The sequence below is a fragment of the Parus major genome, chromosome 17 (genome assembly GCF_001522545.3).
Source record: "Parus major isolate Abel chromosome 17, Parus_major1.1, whole genome shotgun sequence".
Classification (NCBI taxonomy): Eukaryota; Metazoa; Chordata; class Aves; order Passeriformes; family Paridae; genus Parus; species Parus major.
Window position 1 is genome coordinate 3,275,814 of NC_031785.1, and position 18,733 is coordinate 3,294,546.

General features: G+C 54.3%; 1 protein-coding gene across 1 annotated transcript in view; it reads right to left on the reverse strand.

Moving 5' to 3' along the window:
- Positions 1-1,755: 1,755 nt before the first annotated feature.
- RXRA (retinoid X receptor alpha) overlaps positions 1,756-18,733 on the reverse strand; it is a 55,458-nt gene continuing 38,480 nt past the window's right edge. The window contains exons 5-10 of the mRNA XM_015644916.3: positions 16,283-16,452; positions 11,801-11,930; positions 8,407-8,539; positions 7,283-7,374; positions 5,604-5,709; positions 1,756-2,362 (exon numbers count right to left, since the gene is read on the reverse strand). Coding sequence (XP_015500402.1) covers positions 2,215-2,362; positions 5,604-5,709; positions 7,283-7,374; positions 8,407-8,539; positions 11,801-11,930; positions 16,283-16,452 — 779 coding nt within the window. The 3' untranslated portion in view covers positions 1,756-2,214. The remainder of the gene's footprint in view (positions 2,363-5,603; positions 5,710-7,282; positions 7,375-8,406; positions 8,540-11,800; positions 11,931-16,282; positions 16,453-18,733) is intronic.

Sequence of the window (18,733 nt, forward strand, 5' to 3'; positions counted from 1 at the left end):
GGATGGGGTGGGGTGGGATGGGATGAGATGGGATGGGATGAGATGGGGTGGGATGGGATGGGAGCTCCCCCTGAGCCACCCTGCAGCCACCACAGCACCCAAGAGCCCCTTCCCAGCCATCCACCAGGAAAAAAGCGGCTCCACCCACCAGAGAGCAGTGGGTTTATCCTAGTGCAACATCCACCAACTTCTCCAAAGCTTTTCCTCTGTGGCAAGCAAGTCCCAGGCTCCTGGCTGCTGGGAGAGCCGGGCTGGGGGCTGGGGGCTGCCCAGGGGCTGGGTGGGCTCGGGGCTCTGGCTTCTGCCACCTCCCTGCACCCCCCTGGGGCTGTGCCAGCCTCCCGCTGGCAGGGAACAGCCTGCTCGTGTTTCCTGGCACCCTTGCCAGATTTCATTTCTCCTGCCTCGTTTTCTTGGCAAATTCTTGCAGGGTGAAGCTGTTTAATAATATTTTCAGCGGCTTGCAGGCTGCTGGGGAAACGGAGCCAAGGCGCTCTGCCTGCCTCTGCCGATTCGCCACTTCGGGCCAGCCCGAGGGGGAGTCATCACCTGAAATCCCCGGTGCTTTTGTGTTTTGGAGCTGCAGGGGATGGAGCTGGGCACTCCAGAGGTGGCAGTGAGATGGTGGGTGCTGCTCCATCCCCCTCCAGGAACAAAGGAGGAGTTTCCAGCCAGCTGCAAACCATGGGGAGCAAGAAGAGGATCTTTGGGACCTCATCCTTTGCTTTTTAAAGCACAGAGCACGTGGAAGTGGTGGGGAAGCCCTTGGGTGCCTCAGCTCAGCTTGTTTGGGATCACCCATCCTGCCAAGGGGGGAAAACCCTTCCCAACATCCCTCATCGTTCCCTCTGCTTTGTTTCTTCTCCAACCTGTGTTTTCGGTGGGGCACTGGAGACACCTCATGGGGTGAAAGGGGGAGGTGAAGGGGGATCATTCCCTCTGGCCACACACTCCAGGAGAATCCCATCCCGTGGGCACATTCCTGGGACTGTGTCCCAAATCCCCAAAATCCTGTCCAGCTCTGCACTGCCACACCGAGACTCAAGGAAAGGGTTGTGCAAAAGCCAAGGTGCTTTTGGTGCTCTCAGAACCCTGGAGAGGACAGGGACCCACATCCCCCAGCCAGCCAGCCGTGCCCTCCCAGCCCCCACAGCCCTGCCCCACGGGGGAGATCCAGGGGAGGGGGAGCCCAGTTCTTGCTTCACCACTAATTAACAGCTGCAATTAACCAGCCAGGCCGAGCACTCCCACTAATTGTTGCCTTGCAGTGTTTTGCAGGGCTGAAACAACCGGAGCAGCCTCCTGGGTGAGCTGAAACCCTGGTGTGGGGTCACGGCGGGATGCTGGGGCAGCACTGGGGTATACTGGGATACACTGGGATGCTGTGCTGAGGGCAGGGGTCCCAGCAAGCCCCCAGGAGCTGGGGAAGGGCGATGGGGAGTCCCTGGCAGCCTTAAAGCAAGTGCTGCAGCTGGCTCATGTGCACACCTCTGGGGTGGGCAGCGATGCCCGGCCGCGCTCTGGGGTGGCTGAAGGGCATTTCCAGCCATGGCACCGTGTTCTCAGGGGGATTCAGCTCAATCCCAAACCCTCTGCTTTCAAGTGGAAGGAGAAGGCTCTGTGCAGCCACGGGTGACTCATTCACAGGGCACGGCCTCTCCCTCCGCAAAGTAACTACCAAGACTACTAAGAATAGTTAGAAACCAAAAATAGAATTTTTTTCTTTTTTTTTTTTTTTTTTTTTTCTTTTTTTCCTTTTTTTTTTTTTTGTCTTCTTCTTCTCTTTTTCAAAAACTCCATCCTCTGAAAATAGCCCAGCTGCAATCCGGCAGAGTCCAACCACTCCCCTCGGCTCGTCCAAACCCCACTGGCCCGAGGGCTGGCACCGTCCTTGTCCCCAGGGGAGGGCTGGGGGTGACACCAGCTGCGGTGGCTCATCCCAAACCTCATGGCACGGCGGGGGCAGGGGTTGGCAAAGCTCTCTCCGCTCCCACTTCTCTAAAGTAGCACAGGGAAGCAGCGGGCAGGCCTGGAGACGCAGCAGTGACAGCGAACGGACAGGGGGGCAGGAGGCCGGGACGGCCGGGGGTCCCCCGGATCAGACGGTGCCTCCAGGGCTGGGGGCAGCAGGGGGGGACGGGCTGGGGCGGAGGAAAGCAGAGGAAGGGCCCCGAGGGAGCCCGGCCGGGAGAGGGACTGACCCAGCAGAGGTCTCTAAGTCATTTGGTGCGGCGCTTCCAGCATTTCCATCAGGAAGGTGTCGATGGGCGTGTCGCCTATTAGCTTGAAGAAGAAGAGGTGCTCCAGGCATTTCAGGCCGATGGACCGCAGGGCTGGGAGGCGGAGCAGGAGCTTGGCAAACCTGGGCAAAGGGACACACGGCACGGTCAGACAGCCCCGGGTGCAGCCCTGCTTCTGCCCCGGCCCCCCAGGTCTGGACAGACACGGCCTCTCAGATCAGACAAACCCCATCAAACCGCGGGGCTACACCCAGAGCTGGCCAGGGAAATCCGGAATTACGGCCCAGCATGGGAGATCAGGCAGCCACGGGGGAGATTCACAACAAACCCGTGCTAGGAACTGAGCTGGAAGAGTGAAAAAACAACTGCAGGGTCAGCCCTGGACTGGGGACACCCCGAGATGTTGGTGGCACTGCAGAGGAGGCAGCAGGGGACCAGCCCTGGCACTGGCAGTGCTGCAGGCAGCCTCAGCAGCTCAGTGCTGCTCAGGGAAAAGGGCTGGAGGAGATGGCCAGTGGGCTGAGCTGGGTGATGCCGCTTTTCCTGCACCTCCTGAGCAGCTCCAGCAGCCCTCACCGGGGTTCTGAGCATCCCCAGCCAAGCCCTGGGGCTGCTGGCGAGGCAGGAACCCGGCTGGCAGCCAGGGGTGAAGCCAAGGCTGGTGACACAGAAGCTGCAAACAGCTGGGAAAGGGCTGCTCCCCTTCCCGGGGCACAGCTCTGGGGAGGACAAACCAGAAATCCCTTTCTCCACAGCCTGCAGCAGATGGCTCCAGGTCACACAAGGCAGGAGGGCTGGGGAGAGCTGGCAGCTCTGCAGGGCCCAGCCAGGATGGAAATGAGCCACCCAGGCCAGGGAAAAGCTGCTGGGTGTTGGGCTCAGGGGGTGACAAGAAGCTGTGGAGCCAGGAGAAAGCCACCAGCTCCTGCAAGGGTGCTCTGGGACACCCCAGGTGCCACTGGCTGCCACCTCCTTGTGTGAGTGCTCCCTACCCAGGGAAAAAGCCCTTTAATGGGCACAGCAGGGTTATCTGCTTTTCCTGCTGCCAAAAATCAGGGCTTGAACAGCAGCAAAGGGCCGGGGAGAACGGGACCTTGCAGAAAACAGAGGCATGCACAAGCACACAGATATTCTACATGCATGCACAATTCCCTCTCCCTGGGTTTTTGTTGGGTTTTTTTTTTGTTGGTTTTTTGTTTTGATTTTTTTAATTTTTTTTTTTTTTTCTGCTGAGCTGGCGAGAATGATGGGAGCAGAGCCAGGAAAAACAAATCAGTCCTGCCATCCCATTCAGGAAGTTTCACTTTAAACCAAACCAGATGATGGCTCCAGCCCTGGGATATGTTTAACTGTGAGATAACCAGCCCAGAGCACAACGTGCCAGGGCTGGGAGGGGAGAAAAGAGCCCTGATTCCTGATTCCCTGCGGCTGCTGGGTGTCACGTAGGCACCCAGCCCTCCCTGGGGAGCACCAGGGGCTGCAGGGGAGGGAGCAGGGCTGGCTTTTTCCTGGGAATGCCTCTCTCTGCAGAAAAATTCCCTTCTGGTGTTTCCAGGGTGCTCCCAAGCTGCTGCTGGATGGGGATTTGGAGAAAGCCCCATGCTGAAGGGCACCTGAGAAGGTGGGAATTCCAGAAATCCCACAGCGTGGAGCAGGGGAAGGCCCCAGCCCTGGCTCGAGCAGGGCTTTGCTCAGCCACAGGAAGAACTTGTTTGCAGCCCCAGCTGGTGGTCACGTTGTGCCACGAGGACAGGAGGATGCCCAGAGTTTGGAGGAACTTTGGGGAGCTCTTGTGCAACCCTCCCTGCCCATGGGCTCACCCTCCTGAGGCACCTGGGGTGGTGGCACTGCCCTGCACCACTGAGGGAGGCAGGGAGGGCAGCAGGGCCCAGGCACAGCTCTCAGGGCTGTGCAGAACCCCTCAGGTCAGCAAGGATGGGTGAGAGCATCACACAAGAAGGTTCCCAGCCCGAGGTCACTCAAAGCCAGTGAGAGATTAAATTCCAGAGCCCCTGGTGCAGCTTCTGGATGTCCAACACTCCCTCAAACACCACTGAGGCAGAGCCCTGGGGAACTGCTGTGGACTGGTGGCTCAGTGTCTGTGCTGTCAGGCACGGTGGCTTGGTGGGGTTTGGGGATGGGGCTGTCCCTGTGCCACCCCTGACCCACCCCTGTGTGTGCCAGGCCTGCAGATCCTGCACAATGTGCACAGCTCACCCCAGCAAGGGAATAATGCAGGAGAGCTGCTGGCCATGGTTCCCAAGGCAGCTCTCCTGGTGCCAGGAACATCGTAACAGCCAAAGTCCAGGGGCTGCTCTGGATTTGCTCCAGAAATGCAATTTAATAAAGCATTCTGGAAGAGGAGGCAGCTTGAGAGTCAGCCTGGGGTGCACACAAACCCCCTGGGAGAGGAGAGGTGAGAGCCCTGCTCCATGCCCTGTGCCCATCCCTCAATTCCCCTGCTCACTGCAAACCAAACACACCCCCTGGCACCCTCATCCTCACTCTGCCTGCCTCAAGCCAACCAGGAGCATCCCAGAAATCCCTTAACAACACACCTTTCTTCATCTGCCAGCACTCTGGGACCCAAAGTGGGGGAAAAAACAAATCCACCATCACTTCTGAGGGCACGCTCTGCCCGCTGCACTCAGTGCTGTGAAAGCATCCTTTTTATTTCACCATCCACACAAGGCCAGGAATGCAGGTGAGATGCAAATCCCAGTTGCCTGGGCTGTTTTTCCCCAACATTCATGCAGCAGTAGCAGCTTCCAGTGCTTTGCTTGGTTTCTCAAGAAGCTGTCAGTAACTTAACTGGCAGTTGCCAGCTCCAGGCTGTAACTGGGAAAATGCGCCCACTCAGCTCCAGAGCGGTCCAGGAACGCATTCCTAATTCCCCCTCCCATTCCCAGCTGGATTGGGGGAGGCAGGGAGGGGAGAAAAAGAGCATCAATTGAGGCTTTCACTTCCCAGCAATGATGCTCATCTGCCACCGAAAATTAACTCCATGTGAGTCCTATTTTTGCTGCGGTTTCGCTCGCCGCGGTTTCCAAAAGGGAAATGATACCCCCTTCCCACATGTGCTCATCCCACTGCTGGGGCTGTGGGAGCTGGGGCTCCTCAGCTCTGCCCACCTTGCTGCATTTCCTGGCAGGGGAACAAGGAGCTCTGTGCACTGCACAGGGGAGGGTTTTGAGGGATGCTCACAGCTGCAGCGCGCAGAAATGAGAAGTTTTTCTGCAGGGAACCACTGGAAACGGAGAGCCCAGAGCAGAAGGGACCCAAGGAGAGCCTGGGAGCTGCAGCACCCATTGCAGGGGGTTTGCAGGGGGGGAGGCTGCAGGAGGAGGAGCACAGGGAGCTCACCTGCCGGGCTGGTCGGGGTATTTGTGTTTGCAGTAAGCCTCTAGCGACGCGTACACCTTCTCCCTCAGCGCCTCCACCTCTGCCGGGTTCGAGAGGCCCTTGGAGTCTAAAAGGCAACACAAAAACCATCAGGCAAACACCTCCAGGCTTCCCAGGCAGGCAGGAACCCCTCTGTGCACTCTGGATCTGCCAGCCCCACCAAACTGTGGATGCAGGCTCTGAGCTCCAGGGATCTGGGGAGCACTCAAAGGGGTCTACCCTGCAACTACAGATCTTCCTCACCTCATACCCTAACCCTAAATGTTCTGGCTCATTCCAATGGTCCCACAGCCTCATTTAAAGGGGTTTAATTCCCCCTCCAGCCCTGGGCTCGTGGGATTTCTCCCCCCAGCACTGTGGTGGGGCTGAAGGAGAAGCCCCTGCTCTGGCACAGCCACCAGGACAGGACACAGCGAGGATCTGTTTTTAGCAGGGTGAAAGGGACAGTGCAGAAATCGATATCCCCAAGCACATGTGCCACGGGAACCTCTCCAGATTCCCCTTCTTTGACCATATACGGCTAATCCCAAATTACAGACAATAAATTACTGCTGATTGCAAGGAGAGGGGGACTAAAAAAAAACCCAAAAAACTGGTCAAGAAGAAAAACAAACCCAAGAAGCCGTAATAAACCCTGCTGGAACAGCCTGGCCTGGCTGTGGTGGGAAAACGCAGGCGAGGAGCTGTGCTTGGGCACAAACTGTGCTCCGTGAGGGCAGGGAGGGAGTGCTGCTGGATGGGGAGGTTTGTCCTTGGCTGCCATCTGCTTCTGCTCTGGGCTGATCCACTCTGAAATCCAGAGACCCCTCCCAGAGAGCTGTGCAGGTATGTGCAGCCTGGCTCCTGCTGCACAGGGATTTGCTCCCTGGAATGCTGGAGGAAAACCCTGGCACTGAACCTTCTTCTTCCCTTGGGCAGCTGGGGCTGAGAGGGAAAAGGGAGCAGTGTGACCCTCTTGGAGTCTGTGAAACTACGGTCAAAAATTGAAGGTTTTGTGTATTTTATGAGCACATTTCATGTTTTTCTGCCTCTCCAGGTCTGCAAAGGGCTTTTCCAGAAATGCAGTTAATAAAAGCCCTTGGATGATGAGGTTGGGAAGCAGAGACAATAATCTCTATGCTCAGATGTTGCCCTAATCCATATTTTTCTCTTCAACAACATTCAGATTCCACATTGTTCCAGTTCAGGGACAACTCCCTCAAGCACCTGAACTTTGTTTTTACAGTCACTCTAAAAGGGGGAGAGCTGATAGGACCAGGGGGAGTGGCTGTAAACTGAAAAGGAGTAAGGCTTAGATTGGATTTTGGGGAGAAACTCTTCCCTGTGATGGGGGAAGGTCCTGGCACAGGTGCCCAGAGGAGCTGTGGCTGTCCCTGGATCCCTGGAAGTGCCCAAGGCCAGGCTGGACAGGGCTTGGAGCAGCCTGGGATGGTGGAAGGTGTCCCTGACCATGGCAGGGGGTTTGGAACAAGGTGAGCTTTCAAACCAAACCAACTTTCACCCCTGCCTCCCTTCCTGCCCTACCCTCGGCATCTGGGTGCCCTCTGCTATTTCCAGTGGGGCTTTTTTGGGGAAGAAAAGGAGCCAAAAGGACAGAAAAGCAGCCAAGGGGGGCCAGGAGAGCAGAGCCAGGCCCGTACCGGGGTTGAAGAGGACAATGGCTCGCAGGCAGCCCAGCTCTGTCTTGTCCATCAGCATGTCCCGCATTTTGGACACCAGTTCTGTCAGTACTCTGCAAAAGGACAGAGAAAGCACAGAGTCAGCATGAAAAACAAAGGGAATGAAGAGCCCCAGGTGTCAGAGCCAGAGTGAGAAGCTCCGGTCACGTTTAACGAAGGTGGGGATGGTGCTGGCCTGTACCAGCTGAGGATGTGGCCTCATTTTCCTCCTCCATCAAAAATAGCTCATTAGGAACATCAATAGTTCCTGTGAGACACAACAGGGACCATAAAAACCGCCTTCATACGTTCACCAAGAGGCTCTGGCACCTGAGAAAGCTGCCTAAAAATAAAAAATAACAATAAAAACCCACCCCAACAGGTATCTAAAAGTAATTTCCTCTGCCGGTAATTTTTATTGCTCCCTTTGCTCTTACTGCAGGTGTCGGTCTTGAAATATTTTCCACTGATTGCCCAGTTTTTCATGTTAGATCCTGCAGCAAAGTCATGATCTTGCACTTATGACCTCACAGGAACAAATGATGTCACCCAGGTCCGAAGAACAATTTCCTCACAGAGCAGAGCAGCAAAGGTGATTTGGTTTCAACTCAAGATGAATCTCAGGGAGAGAAATCAGCATTTCAGCAGCGTCTGGAGTCACACTGTGGGTCAAAAACCCTGCAAGCCTGCCTTTAAAACACTTTCCCAAAGCCTGAGATTAAAGAGCCCTGGGGACACGCCTGTGGAACCTGCTGAGTATTGCTGGGGCCTTTTCATTGTGCAAATAAAATCGCGTCTTGGTCCAATTAAAGATGAAAAGGAACGAAGGAGTGGCCTCCTCGTAACATTAGAAGGCATCTGGAGCCCATGAAAGGGGCTTTGATTTGCAGGGGCAGTCTCCTCCCTGGCTGGGCCCGATGGGTTTCTGCAGCTTTCAGAGGAGGGGTTTTCTGCTGCGCTTTCACCGACACCACGGGATGGACTCCCTCATCCCGGGCTCCTCCGGCCCCTCACGCAGGAATGGAGGCGGTTTGGGGTGGAGACAGGGACAGGATGTCCAGGCAAGGTGGTTTGAGATGCAATCCCACCCCTCCAGCCCTGCCCACCTGTCGAAGATGGCCCCGACGCCGGCGCTGTGCGCGCTGTTGCGGTGCACGTGCAGCCCCGTGGCCAGCAGGATCCCGTCCTTCACGGCTATGGAGCGGTGAGAGAAGGAGGCAATGAGGAGCTCGTTCCACCCTGGGGAGGAGAAAACCACCGAGGCTGCAGGTTAGAGCCATGGCATCCTCAGGAAGTTTGGGAATGGGTGACGTCACCTCTCTAAAAGGAGAAGGAAACTCTCCCTGTGGCTGGGTATGGGAAAGAAAGGGGAGCCAGCTTTTCCTTGGATGTCATGGAAGGAAAAAACCATCAAGAACCCAAGGCACTAAAAATAAAGCTAATAAGGGGAGCAGTTTCCTCTATAAACCGTGCAGACACTGAGCAAACAGCTCTGGCTGGAGCTCCCCGTGGCTGTGGAGCTCCCCTCTGCTCTCAGCCGCTGCCTCCCAGCAGTCCCAGCCCTACCAGCGCTTGCTGCCCGCTCTGCAGGCTCCTCCTCACGCCACAAAGTTCATCTGCCAGCCCTGAGCCCTGCCAAAGGACCATGGAATCTCTGCCTTTATTTGTGGGTTTGTTGCCTCTGCCATGAGAATACTGGCAGGGATTGGGTCTGTTCTCAGCCCCGTGTCTGTGACTGCTTCCACAGCTGCTTGGAAAATAGATTTTAGTCTTATTAGCTGGACAGGCTGCTCTGGGATATGGGAAGGACATCCTCTGAGCCCAGACCTACAGGGAAGGGAAGGGAGATGTGACCTCCACATCTTCCAGCTCCCCCTCCCAATCCAACACCTCTTCAGTTCCTAAAACCATCACAGGCTGAGCTCAAGGATTCCTGAAACAAAGCCCCAACGAGAGGAAATGCTGCCAAGCTCAAAGGGTGGAGATTTGGGTGACCTTCAGCCAGGAGCAGCATCTTCAGAAAGACAAGATGGGGTCTTTCTGCAACACCCCTGGCCTGTACATGTTCTGGAGTTCTGGCCCAAAAACCTCAGGATATTTGGATTTAGGGATTTTTTTTCCCAGGCTGGAAAAGCAACACAACAATATCCTTCACCTCTCCTGCCACAAGAACACATCTCACTGCCTGCAACAAACACAAGGCCCGTGTGTGCTGTGTTTACCTTCTGCTGCAGCCGTGGGTTGTGCCATCAGAAATGTTGACAAGGAATAAAGTTCACTCTTTCCTAAGTGGCCACAGGATGTTTCCACCCCAGCCACGGGAACATTTCTTTGGCTATTTACTGGGTGAGGCCTGGCACTTTCACAGGGATTGCAACACTGTGAAACCCAAGGAGGAGAAGGAGCCTGCAGAAACCCTGTTCCCTGGAGGAAGAGGAACTCCCAGAGCCAGATCCATGGGAAGCTGTCCCACACAGCCCCACAGCAGCTCCACACGTAGCTCCAACCAACAGAAACCAGAGCTGGCTCTCCACACCCACTCCAAGCTGGGCTTATTCCTGTCAAGGAGTGCTGGATTCATCAGCATCCTCCATCTGGATTATTCCCATGTAGAGCTGGGATGTTTCAGCTGAAATGGGGAAGATTTTCCTACCTTGGCTTTCACCAGAACATCCCTGAAGAGCTGCCAAGACAGAGGCAAGCAGGAAAAATTCACTATAACCAAAGGCAGCAGACTGGAATTAGAGACCAACCAAGTCTACCCCGAGAGTTCTGCATTTCAGCCCAAGTTCTGGAGTGGCAGAGCAGAATCCTGTGATTCCTGGGACTCCTTTTCCACCAAACAGGGTGGCTGCAGCCCCCAGGGATGCTCTGGCTCCTCTGGGGTGGGGAAGGCACTTTGGCAGAGCAGTGGCCATCCTGTCAATCCAACTCCCTGCCACATTTCCCCACCAGCCCTACAAAACCAGCTGCAGGGATCAGCATCCTCTGCCAGGCTGAGAAAACATCAGGTTATTCCTGTCTCAGCTTGGAAACAAGAAAACTGGTGGAAAATATGCTTAAAAAGTCAGGATTCCTTCCCTCCCAAACAGCTCAGAGAGGGAGTATTTTTAAATGATTCAGGATCTGAGGAAAGCTGCTGCCAGCCCATCCAGCACTGCTCCTCCAGAGCTGTGTGCTCCACTTGTTTTGCCTCCCAGGATGCCTGACTGAGGCTCTTAGCTGGATTTTAATGCTTCAATATTTCATGGGCAGCTGTTCTCAGCAGGCCACTCAATAATACATTGAGCCACTGGTTAGAAGCTGGGGAAGGTTATCTGAGGCCCTGGCAGAGATGCTTGGAGCAGGGAGCTCCAGGGAGCTGCTCCAGGTGTTCAGCAGTCTCAGGGTTGGAGCCACCATGAAATTTGGGATGTGATGGGGTTTGCAGACCCTCTCCTGCTGCCCATGAGTGTGGAGTGAGTCACAAACAGAGAATTCACAGTTCTGAATTCTCCAGTTCCAGTTTTCATCAGCTGCCTGATAAAGAGAGAGGAAAACCTGGAACTGCCATGGAGGGCTTGGGTTCCACTTCCCAAAAGGAAAAGGCAGAGCTTTGTCTGAATCCAGCTCTTTGCAGAAAGCCCTCAAAGATCTCTACAGAGAGGCTTCCCTGCTCATCCACTCCCACAAGAGGCTCTAGAAATCCTCTTCAAATCCACACTTTGGATGTTCCAAAGGGCCCAGAGCCAGCTCTGGAAAAATCCACAGAGCACCTTCACCCAAGGGCTGCAGGAGCCATCCTGGAAGGGTGCAGGACCTGGACAAAAGTGAATTTGGGGGAAATAAAAGGAATTTAAAAGTACCAAAGACTTCAAAGTCCCTGGCTTCCAAAGAGCTTCATGCCTCAAACACCTCCTCCCCAAGCTCTGCTCCTGATTTCTTGCCCTCCACGAGCTTTGTACAGCAGCAGGAGCTCGAATTCACTCACCAGGGAAAGACCCTTCCCACAGCCAACTGCTTTCCACCTCCCAAATCCTGCTCCTGCAGCCCCCCTGCTGCACAAGGAAATATAAAATAAACCCTCAGAGTTCTATTTTCATCTTGGTGGGTGGGAGAAGAAGTGAGATGTACTTTTCTCTCCTTTCTGGTTTTAATTATGATCAAACATTTCAGTTTGATGAAATTTCATGGGTGCCTGAGCCCGCTTGGTCTTCCAAGCCTCAGTTTGGGAGGAAGGCAGAGTTTAACTCCTTTGGTTTAAGTCACCCAGCACCCATCTCTGAGTTCCTCATGGATCAGAGAGGAAGCTGGACCATTCTTCAGCTGATTGGCCACATTTTGGATCCAATTCAGCAGCACATCCCATGGAAGGCTTTTAAACTCCTATTTAAAAACCGAACTATCAGAGTCTATCAAGAATCAATTAAAGATTTTCAAGCTGCCAGGACCTAAATCTGAGGGTACAACCTGTCCCAGGGGACATCCAGCTCTCCCCACACGGGGACAGATGTCACTCACCTGCTCTGAGCAAGATGACCTGGTCATCCAGGGGCAGCTCGGAGAAGTGGGGGATCCTCTTGGCCCACTCCACCAGGGTGAAGAGCTGTTTGTCTGCTGCCTGGCAGATGTTTGTCACCGGGTCATTGGGCTGCCAAAACAAGGGGAAAAAAGGGATGGAAAAGCTTGGAAAAGGCAGAACAAGGAACAGAGAGGCTGGAGGAGCAGCCTGCCTGCCATCCCGGAGGTGGATGTTATCACTCACAGGCAAAGGAAGTGATTTGGCTGCTCCACCACAAGGGTTGTAACAGTTTTTAGCAAGCCCCAGAATGGGAATTGGGAGTGCTGAGACTCCATATCCATCACCCTGACTGATGCATCCAAGCAGCTCCAGCCTGGGGAAGGGCAGACTCCAGCATTTCCCAGCTCGATAAACCAGCACCAGAGGGGGCATTACAGAAAAAAAGGAGAAAACCCCTTTCCTTTGAAATATTATCCACTAACAGAAACCATCTGCTCTCAAGGAGGACAGTCAGCCTAAACACACCAAATCCCTGTTTAAAGGAACTGCTCACAGCTCAAGTGGATTTGTGATTAGGAACTGGAAGAGCCTGTTTAACCCTGGGGAAGGCTGAGCTCGCTGGTCCAAGTGTGTCTGTAGGGTTTACCTGTCTGGACAGGGATGTATGATCCCATCCCATCTCCCTCTGTAATCCCTGCTGATATCCAGCAGCTTGGATTGTACAATTAGCTTCTTTCCATGTCCTTAAAAGAGCAGTTTCCAAACTGGAGGAGAAGTGTTTACTTCACCCCTGGCTTGCAGGGGGAAGGGGTGTGAAGTCAGAGGAGGAGCAGACACGAATGTCAGTGTAACCCAGGGCAAAGCCAGGCTGGGCAGACCAGGACCATGCTGCCAAGTCACCCTCGTGCCCCTCAGGGCTGTGATCCACACCCCTGCCCAGCCCCCTGGCAGCAAACCCAGAGCTCTGTGCCTCAGTGGCCAACGTTTCTCATTCTCCAGGCTTAAAATAGCCAGGCTTTGGCAAGCTCAGGGCACCTGCCTTGGAAGTATTTCCACCTGTCGCGTGCAGAGATGGATGGGCACAGGCACAGGCTGGTACCACCACAGGGATGTGTCCCCCGTGCCCTACCCCCTCCAGCAGCTCCCCCAGGGGTGCAAGGACAGGGCAGTCTCACTCCCAGGGAGCTGGGGCTCTTCCCTCAGGAAGCAGATGTGAGCAGGAGCTGGGCTTTTCCTGGGAGAAGATCAGATGGGATTTCCTCTGGACAATGGGAAAACCCAGAAGTGCATGTGAGGAGGAGTGAACATTGATATTCAGATGAAGGAGAGGGACACCAGAGGCCCTGAACATCCCCAGCCTCACGTTATCCCAGTTTGCTCAGCCAGGTGGAGGATCCTGGCATCCTGGTGAGGTGGGACAGGGATCACAGACCCCCAGCTCCAGCAGAACCCAACCCTTGCAGCAACAAGTGCCTGCAAGGCCCCAGAAAAGGGACAGTTTAGGTAAATTAGATGTTTTTTGCCAAAGCTTTCATCAGGGCTGGCTCCTGGGGCTGTCCCCATGTGCAGGGGCTCCAGGTGCCCCAGCCCTGGCTGTCCCTCCATGGGCAGCACAAGCTGTCCCCAACCTCTGCTGCTCCAAAACTTCATTCTCAGCCTCATTTTACACCTCAGATGGCAATTCCTGGAACCACCACAGCTCTTCCTGGCAGAACCTGATCACTGGAGTGTGAGAAGCAGCTAAAAGTGTCCAGAGGGCCCTGCCTGGCTCCAGGAGGGGAATGGCAGCCTTGTGCATGGAAAGCAAATCCTGTCCTGCAGTAAATAGCAAGGGCACAGTGCCGGGGTGTGACAGAGCCAAAGGGCACCTGATCCTCCTGCAGAACTGGAGCTTGGAGGCATCTTCCAGAAAATGGTGACTTGAAACCAGACATTCACAGGCCAGTTAAGAGCTACTGGGGAGGACAGCTCTCAGTTACAGGCTTTGCCTTTCCGTGGCCAGGAGCCCATCCCAGGCTGTGCTTCCAGGGCAGGAGCCCAAACTCCCAAAGCATGGGGCAGAGGCAAAGCCACCCCCTGGGACAGAGACAGGACAAGGGGGAATGGATTCCAACTAAAGGAGAGTGGGTTTAGAGCAGATACTTGGGGGAAATTCCTCCCTGTGAGGGTGGGCAAGCCCTGGCACAGAGAAGCTGTGGCTGCCCCTGGATGCCTGGAAGTGTCCAAAGCTGAGCTGGATGGGGCTTGGAGCAGCCTGGGATAGTGGAAGGTGCCCCTGCCCATGGAAGATGATTTTAAGGTCCCTTCTAACCCATTCTATGTGGGAGACAAGGGTGCTAATCCCTAAATCACCCTGCCACCCCCACCTCGGCCTGGCACGGCAAGCTGGAAATGTCCCAGCAGCTGGCCTGAGGTGCAGAGGCACAAATCAAAGCACCCAACACACGAGGCCAACAGCAAACAGCTTGTGTTTCCCCCGTGTTTACCAGGGCCTCGATTTGTCTGCCTTTCCATCACCTGGGCTCTGGGGGAGGGCTGGAGGGCTGCAGCTCCTCTGTCTTCCCTCTCCTCATCCCGTGGTGGTGGCCTCGTCACCGGGAGCTGCTGATCTCATCCATCTGCTAAACCTGCTACAAATGTCACCTCGGTTTGACAATAATAGGGCATTTCAACAAGCCTCCTGCTTCTATTTAGATGCAACACACATCCTTGTTCACAGTAATGCCTGTTGAATTATGCAGGAACCGGCTTTCAATTTGCTACAAGAGGCTGAGGAGACGCGGTGCCAGACGAAGCCATTTATTTCAGCTCGCTCTCTGGGGTTTGTTTTCAAGTCAGCACAAGGCTGGCTCCAGCTCCCCTGAAGGATTTTTAATCCTGAGAGCAGTCAGAGCCTCTCTGAGCCCCTCACTAACTCAAGAAAAAAGTCCTTTACACCCTCGTGGTGGTGGGATCCTTCTCTTAAATGCAGGTGAGGATTTGTTCCTGATTCTGGAGAGTTTCACTGAGGGATTGACTCTGTCCATACCATGAAGCCTAAGAGCCACCTAAGGAATCCTAGGAAAAGCTGTCTTTGCAAAAAGAGCATCCCAAAAAGTCAGACAGACTTCTCCTGACTCCCAGATCCCTCACAGACCCACAGGGACCCTAAAGATGCCCTGTTTCCAACCCCCTTGGGAAGGGATTTCTGACTCAAACCCTCCAAGCCTCATCTGAAGAGAGAGATGGAAGTATTGCTGTAACAGAAAATAAACACTGCAGAGTCTCTGCACTTCTCAGAATAGCTGCATTTCATCTGCTCAGCCTCACAGCCACCCAACAGGAATTGCACAGGGACACTTCAGTGCATGAGCCTGCTCTCTTGGCTCAGCCAGCCCAAATGTTGGCAGAGTTCAGCCTCTGAGTTCCTCAAAGGACTTTGTGGCAACCAGGAGATGCTCCCCACTCCAGCCTCAGTAGCTGTTTTTCAGAGGAATTCCTCTATTCCCACTGCTTTCACAGGAAAAGGGCTGTGGAGGAGTGGGGACTGAACCCTAAATACTGCCTAGGCTGCAGAGGGTCTGTCCTAGAGATGGAATTTCAGAGGAGGGTTTGGCTCTCACATTAAGGTTGCTGCTTTGCAGGGAGATTTCTCCCTTTTGATAAGGGAATCTCACAGGAAAGGGCCCAAAACACTTCTCCTCATTCTCCACAGAATCCCAGACTGGTTTGGGTTGGAAAGGACCTCAAGACCATCTCATTCCAACGCCCTGCCATGGGCAGGAACACCTTCCACCAGCCCAGGCTGCTCCTGTCCCATTTCCCTGTCACCCCTCTCTTGTGCACACAGCATCCTGGTACAGCCCAGATGCTCCAAGCAGGCCCAGTTACAATGCAAGTTCCTAACTGGGAAAAGAACTTGAAAGCCAACTTCTAGGCAAATTGTTCCAGGTCTTCTCTCCTCAGAGCCAAGCATAATTCTGCACCTGAGAAGTCACACCCCATTCTCCAGCTCTTATCTCTCTGCACTTCAGCCACACAACTCCGTTTATTGCCTCAACTGGACTCCGAGCTCTGCAGAGCATGGAGTGTATTCCTGCCTTTTTGCACTGAGGGCTGTTATTTACAACAAAATCTTCTCTGTGAGCCCTTTTAATTATTCCTCACAGCATCTCTTACTCCCCTGTGGCTGTGGGACAGGAGACACCAAACACTGGTGGCTGCTGGCCCTGCTTTCCTGGTGCTGAGCTGACTCCCAGAGCCAAGAATTGCTTTTCTGAGCTGGTTCTTTTGCACCAGGACAAGCCCTCTCTGCCCCAGCTGTCCCCATGGTCACTCCTGATGTCCCAGACCACCCCTCCTGTCCCGAGTGCTGTCCCCATGGTCACTCCTGATGTCCCAGACCACCCCTCCTGTCCCGAGTGCTGTCCCCATGGTCACTCCTGATGTCCCAGACCACCCCTCCTGTCCCGAGTGCCGGGGCTGGGGCAGAGCTGTCTCACCGAGCTGGGTGTCAGGCCCATGTTTGCCTCGATGTACGTCTCTGTCTTTGGCTCCACGGCCAGCTCAGCCTCCAGGATCTTTTCCACGGGCATGTCCTCGTTGGCGCTGCTCGTGGACTCCACCTCGTTCTCGTTGCGGTCCTTCCCCCGCTGCCTCTCCTCCTGCACGGCTGGAGGGGACACAGAAGGGACAGTGCAGTGTCAGTGCCACCCACAGGCCCCTATGAAACCCCAAAGCTTCCTGCAGCATCACCCCCCACTCTGCTCCCTGTGTGGCCACACTGGGATATCCCAGGGAATGTCTGGGGAAGGCAGGGAGCAGCCCCAGGCTGGGAAATCAGCTCTGTGTGTGTGTGTGTGCTGCCCTGGAGCATGGAGAGGGATGATCCTGCTTGGACACGGCCTCTGCTGGGAAAGCCCCTTCTTCAGGTCCTGGAAATAAAAAGGGTTAAGGACAAATGATGGAAAGCACCACAAAGGAAGCAACTCCTTGAGTCTCTGCGGGAAAGGGAAAGGGGTGGGTGAAGGGACAAAATCAGGGAATCCTAAAGAAAAGAGAAACAGCTCAGCTTGAAGCAGAAATCCAGAGTTCAGCCAGGTCTGAGGCTGGTAGTGCTGGATTTCCCTGGAGGCTGTGTCATGCCCTTCCCCAGCTCCCGTGGGACAGGAGCTCCATGCAAACCTCCATCCTGCCTTTGGCTCTGGGCAAGCCCCAAACAGACAGGAGAGACCTGTCCCAAATCCTGTGGGATGGGAATGATCTCGCCAGCAGCCTGTCACATGCTGCTGAGTTGTATCTGAGCAGCTCAGAGATGAAAAACACTTATTAGATGTTAAAAACATTATTATTTTTATTAATAACCTCTTAAATCCTACACTTTTCCACACACCACTGTTTCCCACGGCATATTTTAGCCCACTCTGCCTGAGAACAGCCCAAGCTTCTCTGGCCATGAGACACAACCCTCTGAAGTCACCCAGCTCTTTGCTGAGGCACTCCAATAATGTAAAAACTCTGCTATTTATTGACAATTACCCCAGCACTCCCTCCCTGCTGCATTTGGAGCTGGTTGTGGGATGTTCAGGCAGAGCAGCAGGGGCACAGGTATTGTCTGGGGGAAACCAGAGTTGTCTGTAACACAACGAGGCTTTTCAGACCATTGGTGGGACCAGCTCTATGCCAAGTTCAAAACCAAACCCTACAATACAAAACTCCAGACAAATAAAATGAAATAAACCTCAGGAAATTGAGACACAGGCTAAAGGAGCCCTCTCTGGCCACTGATCCCATTAACCCAGCTCCTGGGGCTGATTCCCAGTGCTCTGCCCCCTTCCCTCAGTGCTGCTGTTTGCTGCACATCAACAGAGCTCAGACTCTTCCATGTGAAGCTGTTACAAAAAAGGCAAGAGGTTCCTTTCTGCAAACTCCTCTGAGCTACAGAGGCTCCCCAGCCCCACCAATATCGTCTGCTGGGCTGCCAGAGCCATGTTAACTCAGATTTGTGTCGTGGCTTTTGTCCATCTGGTGTGGATTCTTCTTTTTCAAGCCATCATAAAACCCTGCTTTAATTTCACCCCTCCAACCCCACTCCTGCTTCTCCAATCATCAGAATGAGGGAAGTTTTTGCTTAATGCCAATGCTTCTTCAGCAGCACAGATGCACCAGGATTCCTCTGGGCACATCAGAGGAGATGAAACACCTACTGAACAACACCAAAGCCTGAGAGAAAGGCAAACCCTCAACAAATGGGATCTTACAAAAAGACTTAAATGCCAAAGGGCTGACGGAGATTGACAGCAGCTCTCAAGGATGAAGGTGCAAAGTTGGGATCACTGGGTCACTCCACCATGGTGTTAACCCCAAAATCACACCCTCATGTTGGACACTGGGATCTGTGGCAAAGCATTGCCACAGTAGACAAAGTAGACAAAGTAGACAGGGGCTACTTAAAGCCTTCAATCTGCAAATCTCAACTTCATCAGTGCCACATTCCTGGCCTGAAGAGCCAGACAGATTTCAGGGGTTGTAGGAGAGGATCTTACAGCTCGACAGCACCTGCCTGTGATCAGGCTGAACCCAGCTGATGCAAGAGACAGATGGGCAGAGATCAGACACGTAAGGAGTTCTTTCTATTGATCTGAGCTCGGAGCTGCTGCAGCAGAAAATGGGTGGGGGACAGCTGACTCATCCCAGCTCAGCCCCAGCACAGCCAGCACTCGGCCTGGCCCAGCTGGCAGCAGTGACATCCCGGGCACAGCAGATGGCACAGGCCCAGCCAGCAGCCAAACATAAACCCAGCCCTCAGCAGGGAGTGTTACCTGCTCTGCTACACCCCTGCTGCTGAGCTCAGACAGCCTCCTCCAACGGCAGGACAAGTGTGGAAGCACTTTGCCTTTGTCTCCATCCATCCATCCCTCCATCCATCATCCATCCATCATCCATCATCCATC